This window comes from Hydra vulgaris, chromosome 04 (assembly GCF_038396675.1).
Source record: "Hydra vulgaris chromosome 04, alternate assembly HydraT2T_AEP".
Classification (NCBI taxonomy): domain Eukaryota; kingdom Metazoa; phylum Cnidaria; class Hydrozoa; order Anthoathecata; family Hydridae; genus Hydra; species Hydra vulgaris.
In genome coordinates this window covers 7,630,001-7,647,500 of record NC_088923.1, presented here as the reverse complement: position 1 = coordinate 7,647,500, position 17,500 = coordinate 7,630,001, and the positions used below count along the sequence as shown (strand labels likewise).

Sequence of the window (17,500 nt, the reverse complement as noted above, 5' to 3'; positions counted from 1 at the left end):
TCTGGCTGGGATCTAGAATTTGGCTCTAATTCTACAAAAGACGATGAGAAATCAGAAGATGAAAGTGGTGAAAACGAAAGCATTTTTTATTCAAAAGACTTCTACAAAGAATTTGATCAAGTTGTTCAAAACAACACAGATGAAATTAAGGATGACATTCAAAACAACGGTGAACCAAGAAATTTACCCAACAAAAAAAATAAAAAAAAATTATTGCATAACAGTTTAAAAAGAAATAGTAGTGAGGAAAAAGAATTAACCGTTCAAAGCTACAAACTAAACCAAATTGATATCAACAGAAAAAGCTTGCAGAAAAAAAAAAAAAAATCCTCAAATAAAGAAAGTAAAAAATCTTTTGAAAGTCTTGATAGTGTAAAAAATCTCCAAGTAAATTGGAATGAATATGTCAAGGGCACTCAGCAAAGTGTAGATAATCAGTTAGTTAAAAATTATGAAAATTTTAAAAATCAGAATCCTCAGAGTAGCAGTTTACTGATGTCACAAAAAAATTCTCACCCAGAAGAAATATATCATCCTATATCAGCAGTCAATTATTTGCCATATAGATTCCAAGAACCTGTTATTTCATTTGGAGTGACTTCTTATCCTACCCCAACTTATGAGTATCCAACAGTTAGTTATTCACCCTCTATTAGTACTTCCAAAAAGGTATAATTACATTCCACAAAAAAAAATTCTTGTAAATATTTTTTTTTTTTTCAAGTTTGAAATATGAAACTGTTAAAGCCAATCAAAAAATTTGCTTTAGATTCCACCTTGGGCAATGGCAGTACCTGAGGGTAAAATAAAAGCATCTCGTGTTTGTAAACCTGGTCCAATGAAGCCTGCTGTTGGAGGAAAACCAAATTGTTTAATAATTGGTGACTCTATTGCGCTTGGGTAAGAAAAAAAACAAACTATTTCATTATTATTTTTTACTTTTTAATTCAAGTAGAAATTGTAAAGTTATTAATCTTGTCAAACAATGTATAAAAATTTAGGTACAGCTATTCTGTTGCCACTGCATTAAAAAATCTTTGTCAGGTGCAACTTACACCATCATCAAAAGCAGGAGTAGCTCTTGATTCTGCTTATGGTTTACAGTGTCTTGATATGTTTTTAGCAACAAGCGATTTAATACCAACCTATTATGATGTTATTATATTTAACTTTGGTTTGCATGATATTGATTACCTAGAAAAATATCCTGAGGTATACTAATATTGTTTTTATATAAAAGTTACATTTTGATTTTTCTTCAATATGTGCAGAATAGTACAGTAATTTAAATGATTTTTTTAAAAATTATTCTGTTAGGTTATCAAAGTTGATTTTATAGACTCTGAAAACCTAATGAAATAACCATAATATACTGTTTTTAATGCTTTTTTCAAATATTTTATCCAAGGTTTATATAAATTAAATTATTAAGCATTTTCTAGATTCAATTAAATTTTAATATGTAAAAATGTTTAAGCTTAAAACTATTTAATCTAAAATAAAAAATTAGTTTATTTAAATAAACGAATTTTTTATTTTAGATTAAATAGTTTTAAGCTTACTAAACCTTTTGAACAATATGTAAAATTTCCTATTAATCTTCTGAGTTCAATCCCCACCATGTTCCTGGTAGTAGCAAGCTCAACTTGTTTCTCAAACCAGAAGCATTATTTGTCAAGGTTTATGTTTCAGAGTCAAAGAGTTGAGAGAGTATTGTAACCACCATAAAGTAGACTCCTCAACTGCAATGGTCCACTCTGTCTTAAGGAGGTAAACCTTGAGTAGTCTTTTGGTTGAGTAAAGGCATAAGAAATTGTCTCAACAAAAATCCTCATATTAGGCAGATGTCTCGAGAAATTCTTTTAGGGAAAGACTTTAGGGGTAAACAGATTTTATCTGTTGACCAGCTTTGCACCCCTTTTTTATCTATTAGGCTAGCATAGATGTATTTATAATGCATTGTTTTAAGTTTAGGATGTTTATTACTAAATCTTCCTGACTCATTGCATGGGTTTTGCTTATGTCTCTGTTTTTATGACTAGGCAACTATTATCTCCTAGCGAAGGTACAGCTCGGAAATTCAGTTTAATGTTTCTGAGGCTGACTGGTAGTCAGGCTTCCGCAACTCTTTGGTAGCTCTCTGAGAGGCTGGTTCCTTCAACATTTGTAAAATATCAGAGTGCTAACAGTTCCATGTTGCGCATGGCTGGTGTTCCTGTTTGTATTTTCAGTGTGCATTATTAAGGCATCATTTGGAGCCCTTTGTTACGACTTAGGGTGTATTAGTAGTAATGAGGCAATTGCTTCAACTATTGGATAGTATACTGAGTACTATCTGTGCTTTAGGTCAAGTACTAAAAAACACAAAAACACAAAAAAAACACAAAAAACCATTGTTATCACTAACTTCTTTAAATCTTTCATTCAATAGTATTTGAGGTCTTCGAAGTAACTTTTCTTTGTTTGAGTCTTATCTCTTGCAAAATCGCTAACACAAATAGTCAACTTTACAAATTGCTTTCTAGACAATCCGAATCATTTACCTTCTATACTCAACTTATGTCTTGTTTCTAATCCTAGTCAGTTCTCAGTTTCTCCATATTTACCAACAGGTGCTTCAGATCACGGTTTAACCTCTCTAAAACTATTATCTTATTCTTCTTCATCATCAAAATTACCCTATCATACCTCTTACAACTACCTTAAAGCTGACTAGGGCTCTTTCTGTAATTTTCTTTGTCTTTCTACTGACAATTGTGCTTCTTATGCAACTTCTTGGATTCACGCTTGCATGGAATCTTTTATTCCCTCTTGACAATCTCAAGTAAAGTTTCATTCTTCTCGATGGTTTTTCTCTCATTGTGCTGCAGCAATCATAATCATTACTTCCATATCTATCACCAAAACAATTTTTAAAAAACAGACACCTGTTTACTATTGCTAGAAAACATTATAAAATTGTTTTGTATAATGCCTTGTATAAGCCCACTATTCTCAGGTCACAAAATCTTATATTTCATCTCAAAAATCGTTAGAGACTTCTGGAGAATCTTTAGAAGTATCTTTAATAAAATCTGTTGTTTCTCCTCTCTTAAATGGTCCAGATTTTGTTACCTCACATAAATATGAAGCTGAATTGTTTGCTAAGAAATTTTCATCAATCACATCTCTTGATTCCACTATTCACATTCTACTTGATATAGCCAAAATACATGTTGGTCCCTTGTTTGACATTTGTATCATCCAGCTACTGTATCTAAAGTGATTTCCTGCTTCGACTCTTCTACAGCTTGTGGTCCGGACAACATACCTGTTAAAGTCTTACAGAAGTGTTCTCTGGAGCTGCCATCTATACTTTCAAAACAAGTTAACAAATGATTATAAAAGTCTTATTATCCAGCCTGCTAGAAAGCGTCATCTGCTATCCCTTTTAATTTCATAAATTGGAGAGCAATCTGACTCTTCTAGCTATCATCCCATTAGTCTTTTTTCTATTATAAGCAAGGTTTTCTAGTCTTTAAGTAGCTCATCAACAACAGACTTTAAATAACTTAATCTCTTTTCTTGAATTAAATAACTTAGAACTTGATAATAAATATAGATTTCAATCTTTTCATTCTACTGCCAATTTGTTAACTGTAATAACTGGTTGGTTTTAATGTGCATTAGATAGATAGTTTGGCATGCTGGTCTTCTCCATAAGCTCTCCTCTTACACTGTATCAGATAACTATTTAAGACTATTGATTCTTTCCTTACCAATCAGAGTATAAAAGTTGTTTTTGATGGACAGCACTCTTCTTAATTTCCTGTAACTTAAGGGACTCCTCAAGATTCTATCCTTAACCCTATACTTTTTTTTAATTTATACTAACAATCTCCCAGAAATTCTTACTTCTAAGATGGCATTGTTTGCTGATAATATTACCATTTATTCTTGTCTTGATAAGAAGCCAACACTCCCTGATTGCTTGGAGGGGGCATTTAAGCTTAAAAAAGATCCTCCAGCATGGGGTTCTCAGTGACTGATGAATTTTAACTCAGATAAAACTCAAATTTTTTTTAGCTAATTGATATCGCAACAATCTAGATCTTCCTATATTTTTGACCAGTAAAGTACTCAATGAGTCATCTACCCTTTATCTTCTAAAATTAACTCTTACATCTAATTATTCTTGCAAACCATATATCAAATACATTGCAAAAGTAGCATCTGCTAAAGTTGCATCCCACTATCTTGTTCACCCGTTACTTAATCAAGATTCCATTCTTTAACTCTATAAATCTCAAATCTGTCCTTTTATAGAATACTGTTGCTATATCTGGAGCTAGTAAGTGACCGGGGCTGGGTTTGATAAAATATAGTCGGGGCCAGGTTTGTGACCAGTGCTGCATAAACATTTATACATGCTAAAGTATTTTTTTTTATTTAAAATTCATGTTATATTGTTTATATATATGCATATATAAACATCATTATGATCATCATAATCATCATTATTATTATCATGATCATCATGATCATCATTATGATCATGATCATTATTATTAACAGCATAAAAGAGGAAGGCTAAAGCCTGATGATGATGATAATGATGATGTTGTTTTTTTTTTTTTTTTTTGTTATTCACCTCCTCAAGGCCAAAAAGGCCACTACAGATGAGGAGGCTACTTAATAGTGGTTATAACCCTCTCTCAACCTTATAACTCTAAAACACGAACCTTGACGAACAAGGCCGCTGCATGGAGAAACAAGTTGAGAAATATGATGATGATGATCATGATGATGATCATGATTATCATCATCATCAGCAGACTTTTGCCTTCCTTTTTTATGCTGTTTCTCTAATATAAACAATCTAGAGCTTTTTTTTTTCCTAATTAAAGCTCATTCATACAATATATAAGGCACTCTCTTTAAATTTTCTTACTTCAACCACTGCCATTTTCAACAGAAGCTGATACCTCTCTACATGCTGATAACTAAACTACTTTAATCTTTTGTAACAAAAATTATTTGTTGCAATATTTTTTCAAATCTGTATTAGAATATGTCTCCTTTTCTTATCTTGCTAGAATCACACCACACATCCGTCTAATCATCTTCTTTTTCTATAGCAAATACTACCCCATATAAACACCAAAGCTTATATAACAATCAAAGGATATTGTATGCCAGCATCTAAATAAATAGCAAACAGATATGTTTACATTCATAATATGAATATAAAATTTTCCAGCCTCGGCTATCAACCCTTTCTAAATCTTATAATTTTGCCAGGGCTGGGTTTTGCAAAACGTCTCATTTTTAGCTGGGGCCGGGGCCCCACTCACTTACTATCTGGGGTGAATTTTCAATTTTAAATTTGGCTTCTCTTTTTCTTTTCTATAAATACTATGATGGGCGCTGCTCTAAAGAGCTAGCATTTTTTGTGCCATCTACTAAAATTCATTCTCATGTTACTTGCCATTCAATCAAGTCTTATCCTTTTACTGTGACTGATCCTAAGTTCTTGATTATCTAGTTTTTTTCCTTGAACATCAGTTCTTTGGAATTTGCTTCCTTTATCTTGTTTTCCTGATTAATTTAATTTACAATCTTTTATGTTGTCTGTTAATTGTTTACTGCTTTATAAACTTCATCTTTTCTCTCCCAATAACTTCCGACTCTAGTAGTGGTTTTTTGCAGCCTTGTTGAAAGTGAAAATGTTGAAAAAATAATAGTTAAAAATAAGTAACATTAATAAATAAAAAGTTGTTATTATCTTAAACAAATATGGGTTTGATGTTCTTATTTTTAGTAAAACGAACAAGATGACTAGAATGTGAACTTTAGCTAATATTTAATATTAGACTTTTCAAAAAGTTGAAATTGCACATTTTTAAAATCTTTTTTAAATTTAAAACCTATTTTATAATAGATACTTTTATCACCATTCTAGAAGCTTTTGTTTTAATGATTGAAAACTTTTTAATGAAGACAACTAACCTTAGGTTGCAGAGTATCACATTTATTTGCTAAGTGTGTATCTAATTTATCTAAAATTATGTGAATCATTACCACTAACTTATTTTATGATTACCTCTCAACATAATATTATTTGTTATATTTGATGCAGGTAATATGCAGTGCTTAAACTGGACTGAACAATGAATGCCCACAGAGAAATATGAAACATTTCTATTAAAAAACTTTTTGTTTAAAGGAGTTTATGTAATACAAAACAAATAAAAACAAACAGATGTTTAGAATAAATATAAATTTACTTTATGAAGATAAAGCTTATACACAAACCATAGTCAACAGTAATATTATTGTTAAAGTATACCTAAAAGAAAACAGGACACATAAGTAACCATAAATCTTCATTAAATACAAAAGTTTAACTTACTTAAAAACAAATAAATATTTGCATAGATATATCAATATTTTAAATTAATAAGTATAAAATGATAGGAGGTAAAAGATACAGAAAAAAACATTATTACTTCTCCTCAGAATTGCAATTGTTATTACTGTTGTTTCGAAGAGGTTCAGCATCAAAACTTAATGTATCTCATCAGATAAACATTATCATATTTATGCTTTAACCTGTAATTCAGGCCTGCTCCATATTGAAGTAAAAAGGGCTTCACTACAAACAGCAAAAACCCTAACTTTACCCAAATTTGTAAAGCCCTAATATTTTTAAAGAAATAATATGGATAGTGAGAAATGTGAATTCAATACCAAATACTATAACAAAATTGATATAAATTAAGTATATATACATGAAAATATTAAATAATAAAAATTATTATATTGTAATAGAAAACCACATAATACTCAACTATACTAGCAAGGTGATAAATGCTGTTAGATAAAATAGTATTATAAACACAAGTCACTAAAATTGGTAATTATTGGATAAAGAAACCCAAGCTGATAAGATATAGAAATATATATAAAATTGTATAAACAACAAAATCAAACACAGTTTAATGCCATCATAGATACCTAGATGTTGCTTACCAATAAAAAATATGTAGGCAATGTAACCGCAATTATGTATGTAACCGCAATTATGTATGTTACCTAGGTAACCGCAATTATGTATGTAACAGTAGTTCTGTTGCATAAGTACACATAAAAAACAAATAAATATGGAAGCACACATAAAAGTAGTATCATTTATAGAAAGTATATGAAATCAAACAAAGACATTTATTTAAGACAGTTCAAAAAAAGTTTTGCCACAAGATGTTTGAGACTATTTATACCTACGGGTGTTTTGATCCCTCCCCAATACTACCTCCCCAGGATCAGACAATAATCAAAAAAAAAGGAAGGTCAGTGTCCAATGAAACAGCTCTGCCACATAGTGAAATCACAATGTTTAAAAATATATTAGGGTTAAGTGATTCCTAAACAGAAACTGTTTGTAGTAATTTCAGGAGTTAAAAAGGAAGGAGTTTTTTAAACCCACTTTAAGAAAAAAAATAATTGAAAACAGCGCTTTATGTTGCTTTGTAGATGTTGCCAAAGCCTGCACCTCCTTTCTTACCAATGGCTTAAAAAAATGCCTGGAGCTTGCTTTGAACTCTGAATCTCTTGCTTCCTAAGCAAGCACTCTAACCACTGCACTATGGCTGCATAATCAAGAAAAATCATTGTGGCTATTGTTCAAAGTGTCAAAGAGAATCACCTCAACATTAAGCAGGTGATCTTTCTATTAGGGACTGGGAAAGAGAAGTATTTCTTAGCGTTTGGCTTAAACCCTGTTAGTATTTATTTTGGCATTGAAGCAACTTTCTTTACTTACCCCTAACTTTAGTGTGAACTGTCAAAGCAGAACAAGCAGGGTATTATAATCTATGATCATACAAGGTGATTGGGAATTGGTTTATCATTATGAAATTTTTTTTTTATGCACATTAAAAATGTCATGCTGAATATTTTAATTCAGGATTTAATCTAAACTTTTTTTAAGGATATCACATTGTATGATTTGAGGTAATGGTAATAGTACAAAAGGGATTGTGATAGCTGGATAACATAGAAACATTAGACAATATTTTTAAATCCAAGTTTGATGTGGTACCTGATAAATGTAAAAAAAATTGAATTTGGTTTTAGTTTGGACATTACAATGATCACATCAAGGAAACATGTATTTTGTTGAAAGGAAATGTATCTTCTAAAATCCACGTTATCACGTCACCTACTTTTTTGGAATCAAAGGCTGACAAATAGCTAGGAAAAAGTTTTGGTTTTTGTTCAGATCAGACTTCTGAAACTGTTCAATATGACCTCAAACAGTTCTATGAGCAAAGATACAAATTTCTAACTTGTCACAAACTGTATCAATCAAAACTGCTGAAACTAGTTATTGTTTAAAGTTGTAGCCATGCACATTTCAAAATTTGATTAGAGATATTTATGTTTTTAGAAGGCTCACATATTTTTTTTATAAATCTTTTGTTTTAATTTTATCTTATATTAAAGTTATTCTAATATTTCTGATTCATATACAGGGTGTGTCAGCTATTTGAGAACATTGCGTAATGTCGTCATTTCTTTATATTACATTAATTTTTTAAAATTTTTTACTGATAATTAAAAACGATAATAAACTAACACAAAAAATGAAAAGACATGCTGTAATTGTAGCATTAAAGGCAGAGCATAGCAATTTACAAATTGCACAATTTCTTAAAGTTGCCCGATCGTTCTTAAAGTTCGTAAGGGATTAGAAGAAAATGATGGTGATTGTAATCAAGCTGCTAAGCATAAAAACATGAGCAACGGTCAGACATGACTAGAACACCTGAATTTATTCATCAAGTTTAGAATATCGTTGACGAGGGCCCCCAAATGTCAATGAGGTCTATCACAAAAGACCTGGGTGTTTCCGAAGCCACAATTTGTTCATGAAAATCTTCGCTATAAGTCTTATGTGAGACTAGTTTATGTCCGAGACCACCAAAGCCAATCATTTGATAAAGTCCAAGAGGCTGTTAAACAAATTGAAACATCCTGCTGAGCAAGGGACGCTTTGGTTTTTTTCAGATGAGAAAAACTTTGGTCAAGATCAAAAAGTAAACAGAAGAAATGACAGATGGCTGTGTGATGACCCTTGCAAAGTTCCAACAGTCATACACACAAAGTTTCCGACAACTGTTATGGTTTTGGGGGTTGTTAGCAACGAAGGACATGTGATGCCCCCACACTTCTTTCTGGAAGGACTAAGAGTCACTTCTGCTACTTACATTGAAGTCTTGGGTACTGTTGTTAAGCCTAGGACCGATAGAGTAAGAAATGGAAGGCCCTACATTTTTCAACAAGACTCTGCACCAGCACATAAGGCTCAAAACACATTCAGGAATGGTTGGCAGACCATTTTTATTATCACATCACTCCAAACTTGTGGCCTCCAAACTCTACAGACCTGAATCCATTGGATTATTATGTGTGGGGCATCTTTGAGAGAGATGTTAATAAACATCACCATAACACCAAAGATTCTCTGAAAGAATCCATTGTCCGAGTAATGGACACATAGATGAGGGCGATCTCAGTCGGTTTAGGTCTCGAATCCAAGCTGTTATTGAAGTAGAGGGGGATTTCATTGAATGAAATTGTTAAACAACAGTTTATCTTATACTGTGTTGATGGACAGTTTTGGAATTGTATGAAGTGCTATATACATTATATATTTGACTAATGGGTTCTTTTCTTTTCAACCTATTTTTATGTCATGAGGGCTACTACATTCTAAAAGGCGGCTAGTTGCTTAATTTTATATAATAACACAGTTCATTTTATGTGAAATAATATTGTAAAAATTATAACTGAAAATTGAAAATTTAATTAAAATTTAAAACAATTATAAAAGTAATGATGATAATATCAATAGGTTTAATTCTTTATTCTGTAAATTAAAAATGAACTGTTTTTAGTTACAAAACTTTAGTTTTGTAAATCCATATTTAGGAACATAGTAACATAGATCATTACACTCAAAATATTAGAAAAATTAAAGAAAAGCTTTTGGCTACGGGAGCTACCTTAGCGTTTGCACTTTCTACACCTGTTACATTTAATAAAAAGAAAGATGATCTTATCAAGATGTATAACCATGCTGCAAAGCTGTAAGTTTTATGTTTTTAACTACATTTATTTAAGTTTGTTTAAATTTACATTTAAAAAAAAAAATATATATATATATGTGTATATATATATATATATATATATATATATATATATATATATATATATATATATATATATATATATATATATATATATATATATATATATTTTTAACATCTTCGCTTCCAACAAGGCTGCAAGCAGCCACTAATTAAAGTTGGAAGTTACTGAAAAAGAAAAGATGAAGATTGTAGAGCAAGATAACAATTGACGGACGACTTAAAAGATTGCAAATTATATGAATCAGGAAAGCAAGATGAAGGAAGCAAATTCCAAAGAACTGATGTTCGAGGAAAAAAACTAGACGAATAAGCGTTTTTAGAGCACTTAGGAACAGTCACAGAAAAAGGATGACACTTAAATGAATGACAAGTAACACGAGAATGAATTTTAGTAGATGGCACAAGAGACGCTAGCTCTTTAGAGCAGTGCCCATTATAGTATTTGTAGAAAAGAGAAAGAGAAGCAACATCACGACGATGTGATAATGGTTGGAGGTTGGCTGCAAGAGCAGGTCCAACTATGTTTACAATGCGTTTTTGCACCTTGTCTAAAAGAGAATGGGCATTATTAGAAGATCCGCCCCAGATATGGCAACATTATTCCATACAAGGCAGGATTTGAGATTTATAGAGATAGAGAATAGAATCCGAAGTAAGAAAGTGACGAGCTCGATAAAGAGATGCAACCTTAGCAGATGCTAATTTTGCAACTGATTTGATAAATGGTTTCCAAGAAAGATTGGAAGTAAGAGTTAATCCTAGAAGATGAAGAGTAGGTGACTCATCGAGTACATCACCGTTCATAAATATAGGAAGATCTAAATTATTGCGATAACGATTGGCTAAAAAAAATTGAGTTTTATCTGAATTAAAGTTCACCAGCCACTGTGAGCCCCATGCTGTAGCAGAAGTAAGATCCTTTTCAAGCTCAAATCCCCCCTCCAAGCAATCAGAGGGTGTTGGTTTCTTATCACGACAAGAATAAATGGTAGTATCATCTGCAAGCAATGCCACCTTAGATGTGAGAATATCTAGAAGATCGTTAATGTAAATTAAAAAGAGTATAGGGCCAAGGATAGAACCTCGAGGAACCCCAATAGTTACAGAATAAGAAGAAGAGTGCTGTCCATTGAGGACAACTTTTATACTACGATTGGAAAGGAAGAATTCAATAATCTTAAAGATGTTGCCAGATACACCATAAGAAGAAAGATTATGGAGAAGACTAGCATGCCAAACTTTATCAAAAGCTTTTGAAATGTCAAGAGTGGTGGCCTTAACCTCTCCACCTTCATCTAATGCACGATAAAGCCTGTCAGTTATTACTGTTAGCAAATCAGCTTTAGAACGAGAAGATCGAAATCCATATTGATGATCAGAAAGTTATTAGATTCAAGATGAGAAATTAAGTGTTTGTTAATTAAAGATTCAAAAACCTTGCTTATGATAGGAAGAAGACTTATGGGACGGTAGTTAGACGAATCAGATCGCTCTCCAGAATTTTTGAAGATAGGGATAACAGATGCCGCTTTCCAGCAGGCTGGAAAACAAGACTCTGATAAGCACTTGTTGAATAGTTTTGAGAGTATAGACGACAGCTCCGGAGAACACTTCTGCAAGACAATAACAGGTATGTTGTCTGGGCCACAAGCAGTAGAAGAGTCTAGGCAGGAAATCACTTTAGATACAGATGCTGGAGTGATATGAATGTCAAGCAATGGACCAATCTGTTTGTTGACACTATCAGGTAGAACACAACTAGTGGAATCAAGAGATGATATTGATGAAAAGTTTTTAGCAAACAATTTGGCTTTGTCTTTAGGTGAGGTGACAAAGTCTGAACCATACAAGAGAGGTGGAACTATAGATTTGCCCTTATTATTCATATTATTAAAGATTCTCCAGAAGTCACGAGAGCCTAATTTTTGAGATGAGATACAAGATTTCATGACCTGAGAATAGCGGGTTTTGGCGTTAGACAAAACATTTTTACAATTGTTTCCAGCATATATATATATATATATATATATATATATATATATATATATATATATATATATATATATATATATATATATATATATATATATATATATATATATGTATATATATATATATACATATATATATATGTATATATATATATCTGTATATATATTTATATATATATATGCATACATATATATATATATCTATATATTTATATATATATTTATATATATATACATATATATATATATATGCATACATATATATATGTATATATATATATATGTATATATTTTATATATATATTTATATAAATACATACATATATGTATATGTATATCTATATACATACATGTATATGTTTATATGTATGTATATATATATACATATATATATATGTATGTATGTATATATATATATATACATATATATATATATATATATATATATATATGTATATATATATATATATATGATTATATATATATATATATATATATATAAATATAATATATATATATATATATATATATATATATATATATATATATATATATATATATATATACTTAAACATCTTCACTTCCAATAAAGCTGCAAGCAACCACTATTAGAATTGGAAGTTACTGGAAGATAAAAGATGAAGTTTAAAAAGCAAGATAACGATTAACAGACTATTTGAAAAGATAGCAAATTATATGAATCAGGAAAACAAGATGAAAGGAGCAAATTACAGAGAACTGAGGTTCGAGAAAAAAATAATACGAATAAAATTTTTTAGAGCACTTAGGAGCAATTGCAATAAAAGGATGAGACTTAATTGAATGATGAATAATACGAGAATGAATATTAGTAGATGGTACAAGAGACGCTAGCTCTTTAGAGCAGTGCCCATTATAGCATTTGTAGAAAAGAGAAAGAGAAGCAAAATTATATCGATGTGGCAATTGTTAGAGGATGCTGCAAGAGCAGGTCCAACTATGTTTACAATGCCTTTTTTTACTTTTTCTAAAAGAGAAAGGGCATCATTTGAATATTTTCTCCAGATATGGAAACAGAATTCCATTTAATGATAGATTTGAGGTTTATTGAGATAAAGAATAAAATCCAAAGTAAGAAAGTGGCAAACACGATAGAGAGATGCAACCTTAGCAGATGCTACTTTTGTAATGGATTTGATATATGGTTTGCAAGAATAATCAGATGTAAGAGTTAATTTTAAAGGACGAAGGGTAGATGACTCATCGAGTACTTTACTGGTCAAAAATATAGAAAGATCTAGATTGTTGCGATAATGATTAGCTAAAAAAAATTTTTATCTGAGTTAAAATTCACCAGCCACTGAGAACCCCATGCTGTAACACAAGTGAGATCTTTTTCAAGCTCAAATCCCCCCTCCAAGCAATCAGAGAATGTTGGCTTCTTATCAAGACAAGAATAAATAGTAGTATCATCAGCAAAAAATACCACCTCATATATAAGAATTTAAAAGAATAACAGATGACACTTTATAGCAGGTTGGAAAAAAGACTAAACATTTGTTAAATTGTTTTGAAAGTTTAAATTGCAGCTTCGGAGAACACTTCTGCAAGACTTTAACAGGTATATTGTCAGGACCACAAGCTGTAGAAGAGTCTAGCAGGAAATCGCTTTAGATACAGTAGCTGGATGATACAAATGTCAAACAAGGGATCAACCTGTTTTTTGGCTATATCAGGTTGGATGTGATTAGTGGAATTGAGAGATATGATTAATGTCTTTATGTGTGAGGTAACAAAATCTGAACCATTCAAGAGAGGAGAAACAACAGATTTTATTAAAGGCACTTTTAAAGATGCTCCAGAAGTCTCTAATGATTTTTGAGATGAAATGCGAGATTTTGTGACTTGAATAGAAGAGTGGGCTAAGCCATTTACAAAACAATTTTACAATGGTTTCTAGCTATAGTAAACAAATGTATGTTTTTGGGAGAATTGTTTTGGTAATAGATATGGAAGTAATGATTATGATTGCTGCAGCACAATGAGAGAAAAATCATAGAGAAGAGTGAAACTTAACTTAAGATTGTCAAGAGAGAATAAAAGATTCCATGCAAGCCTGAATCCAAGAAGCTGCATAAGAAGCACAACTGTCAGTAGAAAGACAAAAGATTTTTACCCAAGAACTATCATGAAGAAAATTACAGAAAGAACCCCAGGCAGCTTAAAGGTAGTTTTAAAAGATATGATGATAAGGTGATTCTGATGATGAAGGAGAATAAGATAATAATTTTAAGAGATTAAACTGTGATCAGAAGCACCTGTTGGTAAATTTGGAGAAACTGAGAACAGACTAGGATCAGAAACAAGATATAAGTTGAGTATAGAAGGGAAATGATTCGGATTGTCTGGTAAGCGATTTTTAAAGTTGACTATTTGTGTTAGGGATTTAGAAAGGCAAAAGTTGTGGGTTTTAACACCTGCAGAGTCACTTAAACTAGAGTTAAATCGTTTATTGTGATGAGTATTTAAGTCACCAACAATAGTGATATTGACTGAAGGAAAAAAAGAAAGGGCTTGGTCAGTTTGATCACAAATAACATTGAAACAAGTGCACTGTGCATCACCTTTGATAATTATCAAAGGTGATACCCAGTGGGCATGCGTTGTAATTGTAATCACAAAACCAGAAAAAGGAATGGTATAATTATTTTTAAATAGGTTGACTATATTGAATCCTTAACTAATACCATAAGTGATAAAACTAAATTTAAGGGGTTAAAAGACGATCCAACTATTGAAAGAGAACGACCTTTACAAGGGTATCTTAGGAAATATAAAAAACATAATTGTTTTGAAAATGAAGTTTTCAATTAAATTTAACTTGTTGGTTCACACACAGCAAGAATTTATGCTTTACCTAAGATGCACTAACTCAGTAAAGATTCTTCTCTACCATCTTTTAGACCTACTATTTCAACAGTTGGGACATTCATAAAAGGCAGGTTATCCTGCTTTTATGTCAGGTCAGGTTATCCTGCTACTGGTAACATGTAACCCAGTAGAATCTGCTTCATGTCCTGCCTTGTAGGACACGCTTTTTTAGGTAAAGCCAACTCCAAAGTTAAAACACCCCCTTCCTTGGCGCTCTTGGTTGAGTAAAGGTCTAGCCTTTGAAGGTGTCTCAATAAAAATACTTATCTTGAGAAGATGTTAAATGCATCTGGCTACTGTCTTGTGGAAGGCTTCCTAGGCAAAGACTTAAGGGGTAAACAGAATCTTACTGTTGACCAGCCTTGCACCCCTTCTTCATCTATTAGGCTGGCACAGATATATTTTTAGTACATTTTTTCCAGTTTAGAATGTTGAATGCTGGATCTTCTTGACTCAATGCATGGGCTTTGCTTGTGTCTCTCTTTTTAAAACTAGGCAACTCATTCTATTATCTCCTAATGAGGGTACAGCTCTAAAACTTAGTTTTCTGGTTCTGAGGCCGGCTGGTAGTCAGGTTTCCTAAACACTGTGGTAGCTCTTAGAGAGGCTGATTCCATCAACTGCTGTAAAATATATCAAAGTATTAACAGTGCCATGTTGCGCATGGATGGTGTTCCTGTTTGTACTTTTGGTGTGCATGGACACATTTGGAGCCCTTTGTTACAGCTTAGGGTTTATTAATAGTAATGAGGCAATTACTTGGGCTATTAAACAGTGTTCTGAGTACTATCTATGCTTTGAGCCAAGTCCTTCAACAAATTTAAAAACAAATAATGTACCAAAAACTATAAAACACAAAAAACCATCATCATCACCAAGTTCTCTAAACCTATTATTCACTAATATTCATGGTCTTCGAAGTAACTTTTCTTCTGTTGAGTCTTATCTCTTGCAATGTTTACCAGACCTACTTGCTCATTGTGAGACTAATTTGAGTTCGGCTGTCTCATCTTGCAATCTTAGTGTTGATGGTTATCTTCCTTTAATTTGTAAAGACTCCAATAGTCACATGCTTGGCCTGGGCATTTACATTCTTAAGAATTCACCCATTTGTTATGAAACTTGGTTTGAATCCACAAACTATTCTTTTATGTGCTTTCTTTTAGCACCACTTCACTCTATTGCCTTTCTTTTTGTTCTATATTGCTCTCCTTCATCTCAAGACTGCACTCGTTTCGATGTTATTTCTGATCATATTGACCAAGCCCTCTCTCTTTATCCATAGCTAATATTGTTGTTGTTGGTGACTTTAATGCTCACCACGCTGAATGGCTTGGCTCTAATGTCAGTGAGTCTGCAGGCATTAAAGCCCACAACTTTTGCCTTTCTTAATCCCTAACTCAAATAGTCAACTTTCCAACTCGCTTTCCAGACAACCCGAATCATTTACCTTCTCTACTCGACTTATGTCTTGTTTCTGATCCTAGTCATGGCATAGTTTCTCCACATTTACCCTTAGGTGCTTCTGATCACAGTTTGATTTCTCTAAAACTAATATCCCATTCTTCTTCATCACCTGAATTCCTCTATTATTGTACCTCTTACAACTACCCTGAAGCTGACTGGGACTCTTTCCATGATTTTCTTCGCGATGGCCCTTGGGTAGAAATCTTTCGTCTTCCTGTGGATAAATGTGCTTCTTACATAACTTTGCAACTTCAGGCTGGGGTGGAATCTTTTGTTCCCTCTTTACAATTCCAGGTCAAACCTCACTCTCCTCCATGGTTTTCCTCACACTGTGCTGCTGCAAATGCCAAACAAAACCGTTACTTCCATATTTATCAGCAAAACAATTCTCCAGAAAACAGACGTCTATTTATTACTGCTAAAAACCATTGTATAAACAGTGTTCCCACTCCTCCTTTAAAACCTTAAATATCCTTAAAAAAACATATCCTCCTTAAAAGTCCTTAAATAACCTTTAAAAAAGTTAAAATTTGACTTCTCTCCCTAATTTCTCCTTTTCTTTTTAATTTTGAATCATCTAGGAAATTTTATTAAAGTGAAGGATTATACTTATTAACAAAGAAAAAATATGAAGTTCTTTAATAGTTTGTAAACCTATATTTCTATTTTATATATATATACATATATATAAATATATATGTATATATATATATATATATATATATATATATATATATATATATATATATATATATATATATATATATATATATACGTGTATATATATATATATATATATATATATATATATATATATATATATATATATATATATATATATATATATATATATATTTATATATATGTAAAATAATATATTAATTTATAATAATTTTTCTGTTTATATTTAAAATTTATTTGAAAAAATTAGATTCTGTT

The 17,500-nt window shown here is 31.5% G+C and overlaps 1 protein-coding gene across 1 annotated transcript in view; it reads left to right on the top strand.

Annotated features, from left to right (window-relative positions):
• LOC100209737 (uncharacterized) overlaps positions 1–17,500 on the top strand; it is a 42,048-nt gene that overhangs the window by 15,670 nt on the left and 8,878 nt on the right. Inside the window, exons 5-8 of the mRNA XM_065795348.1 lie at positions 1–669; positions 770–900; positions 1,002–1,212; positions 9,973–10,130. The exon at positions 1–669 is cut by the window's left edge and continues 1,078 nt beyond it. Of these exons, the coding sequence (XP_065651420.1) occupies positions 1–669; positions 770–900; positions 1,002–1,212; positions 9,973–10,130 (1,169 nt within the window). The remainder of the gene's footprint in view (positions 670–769; positions 901–1,001; positions 1,213–9,972; positions 10,131–17,500) is intronic.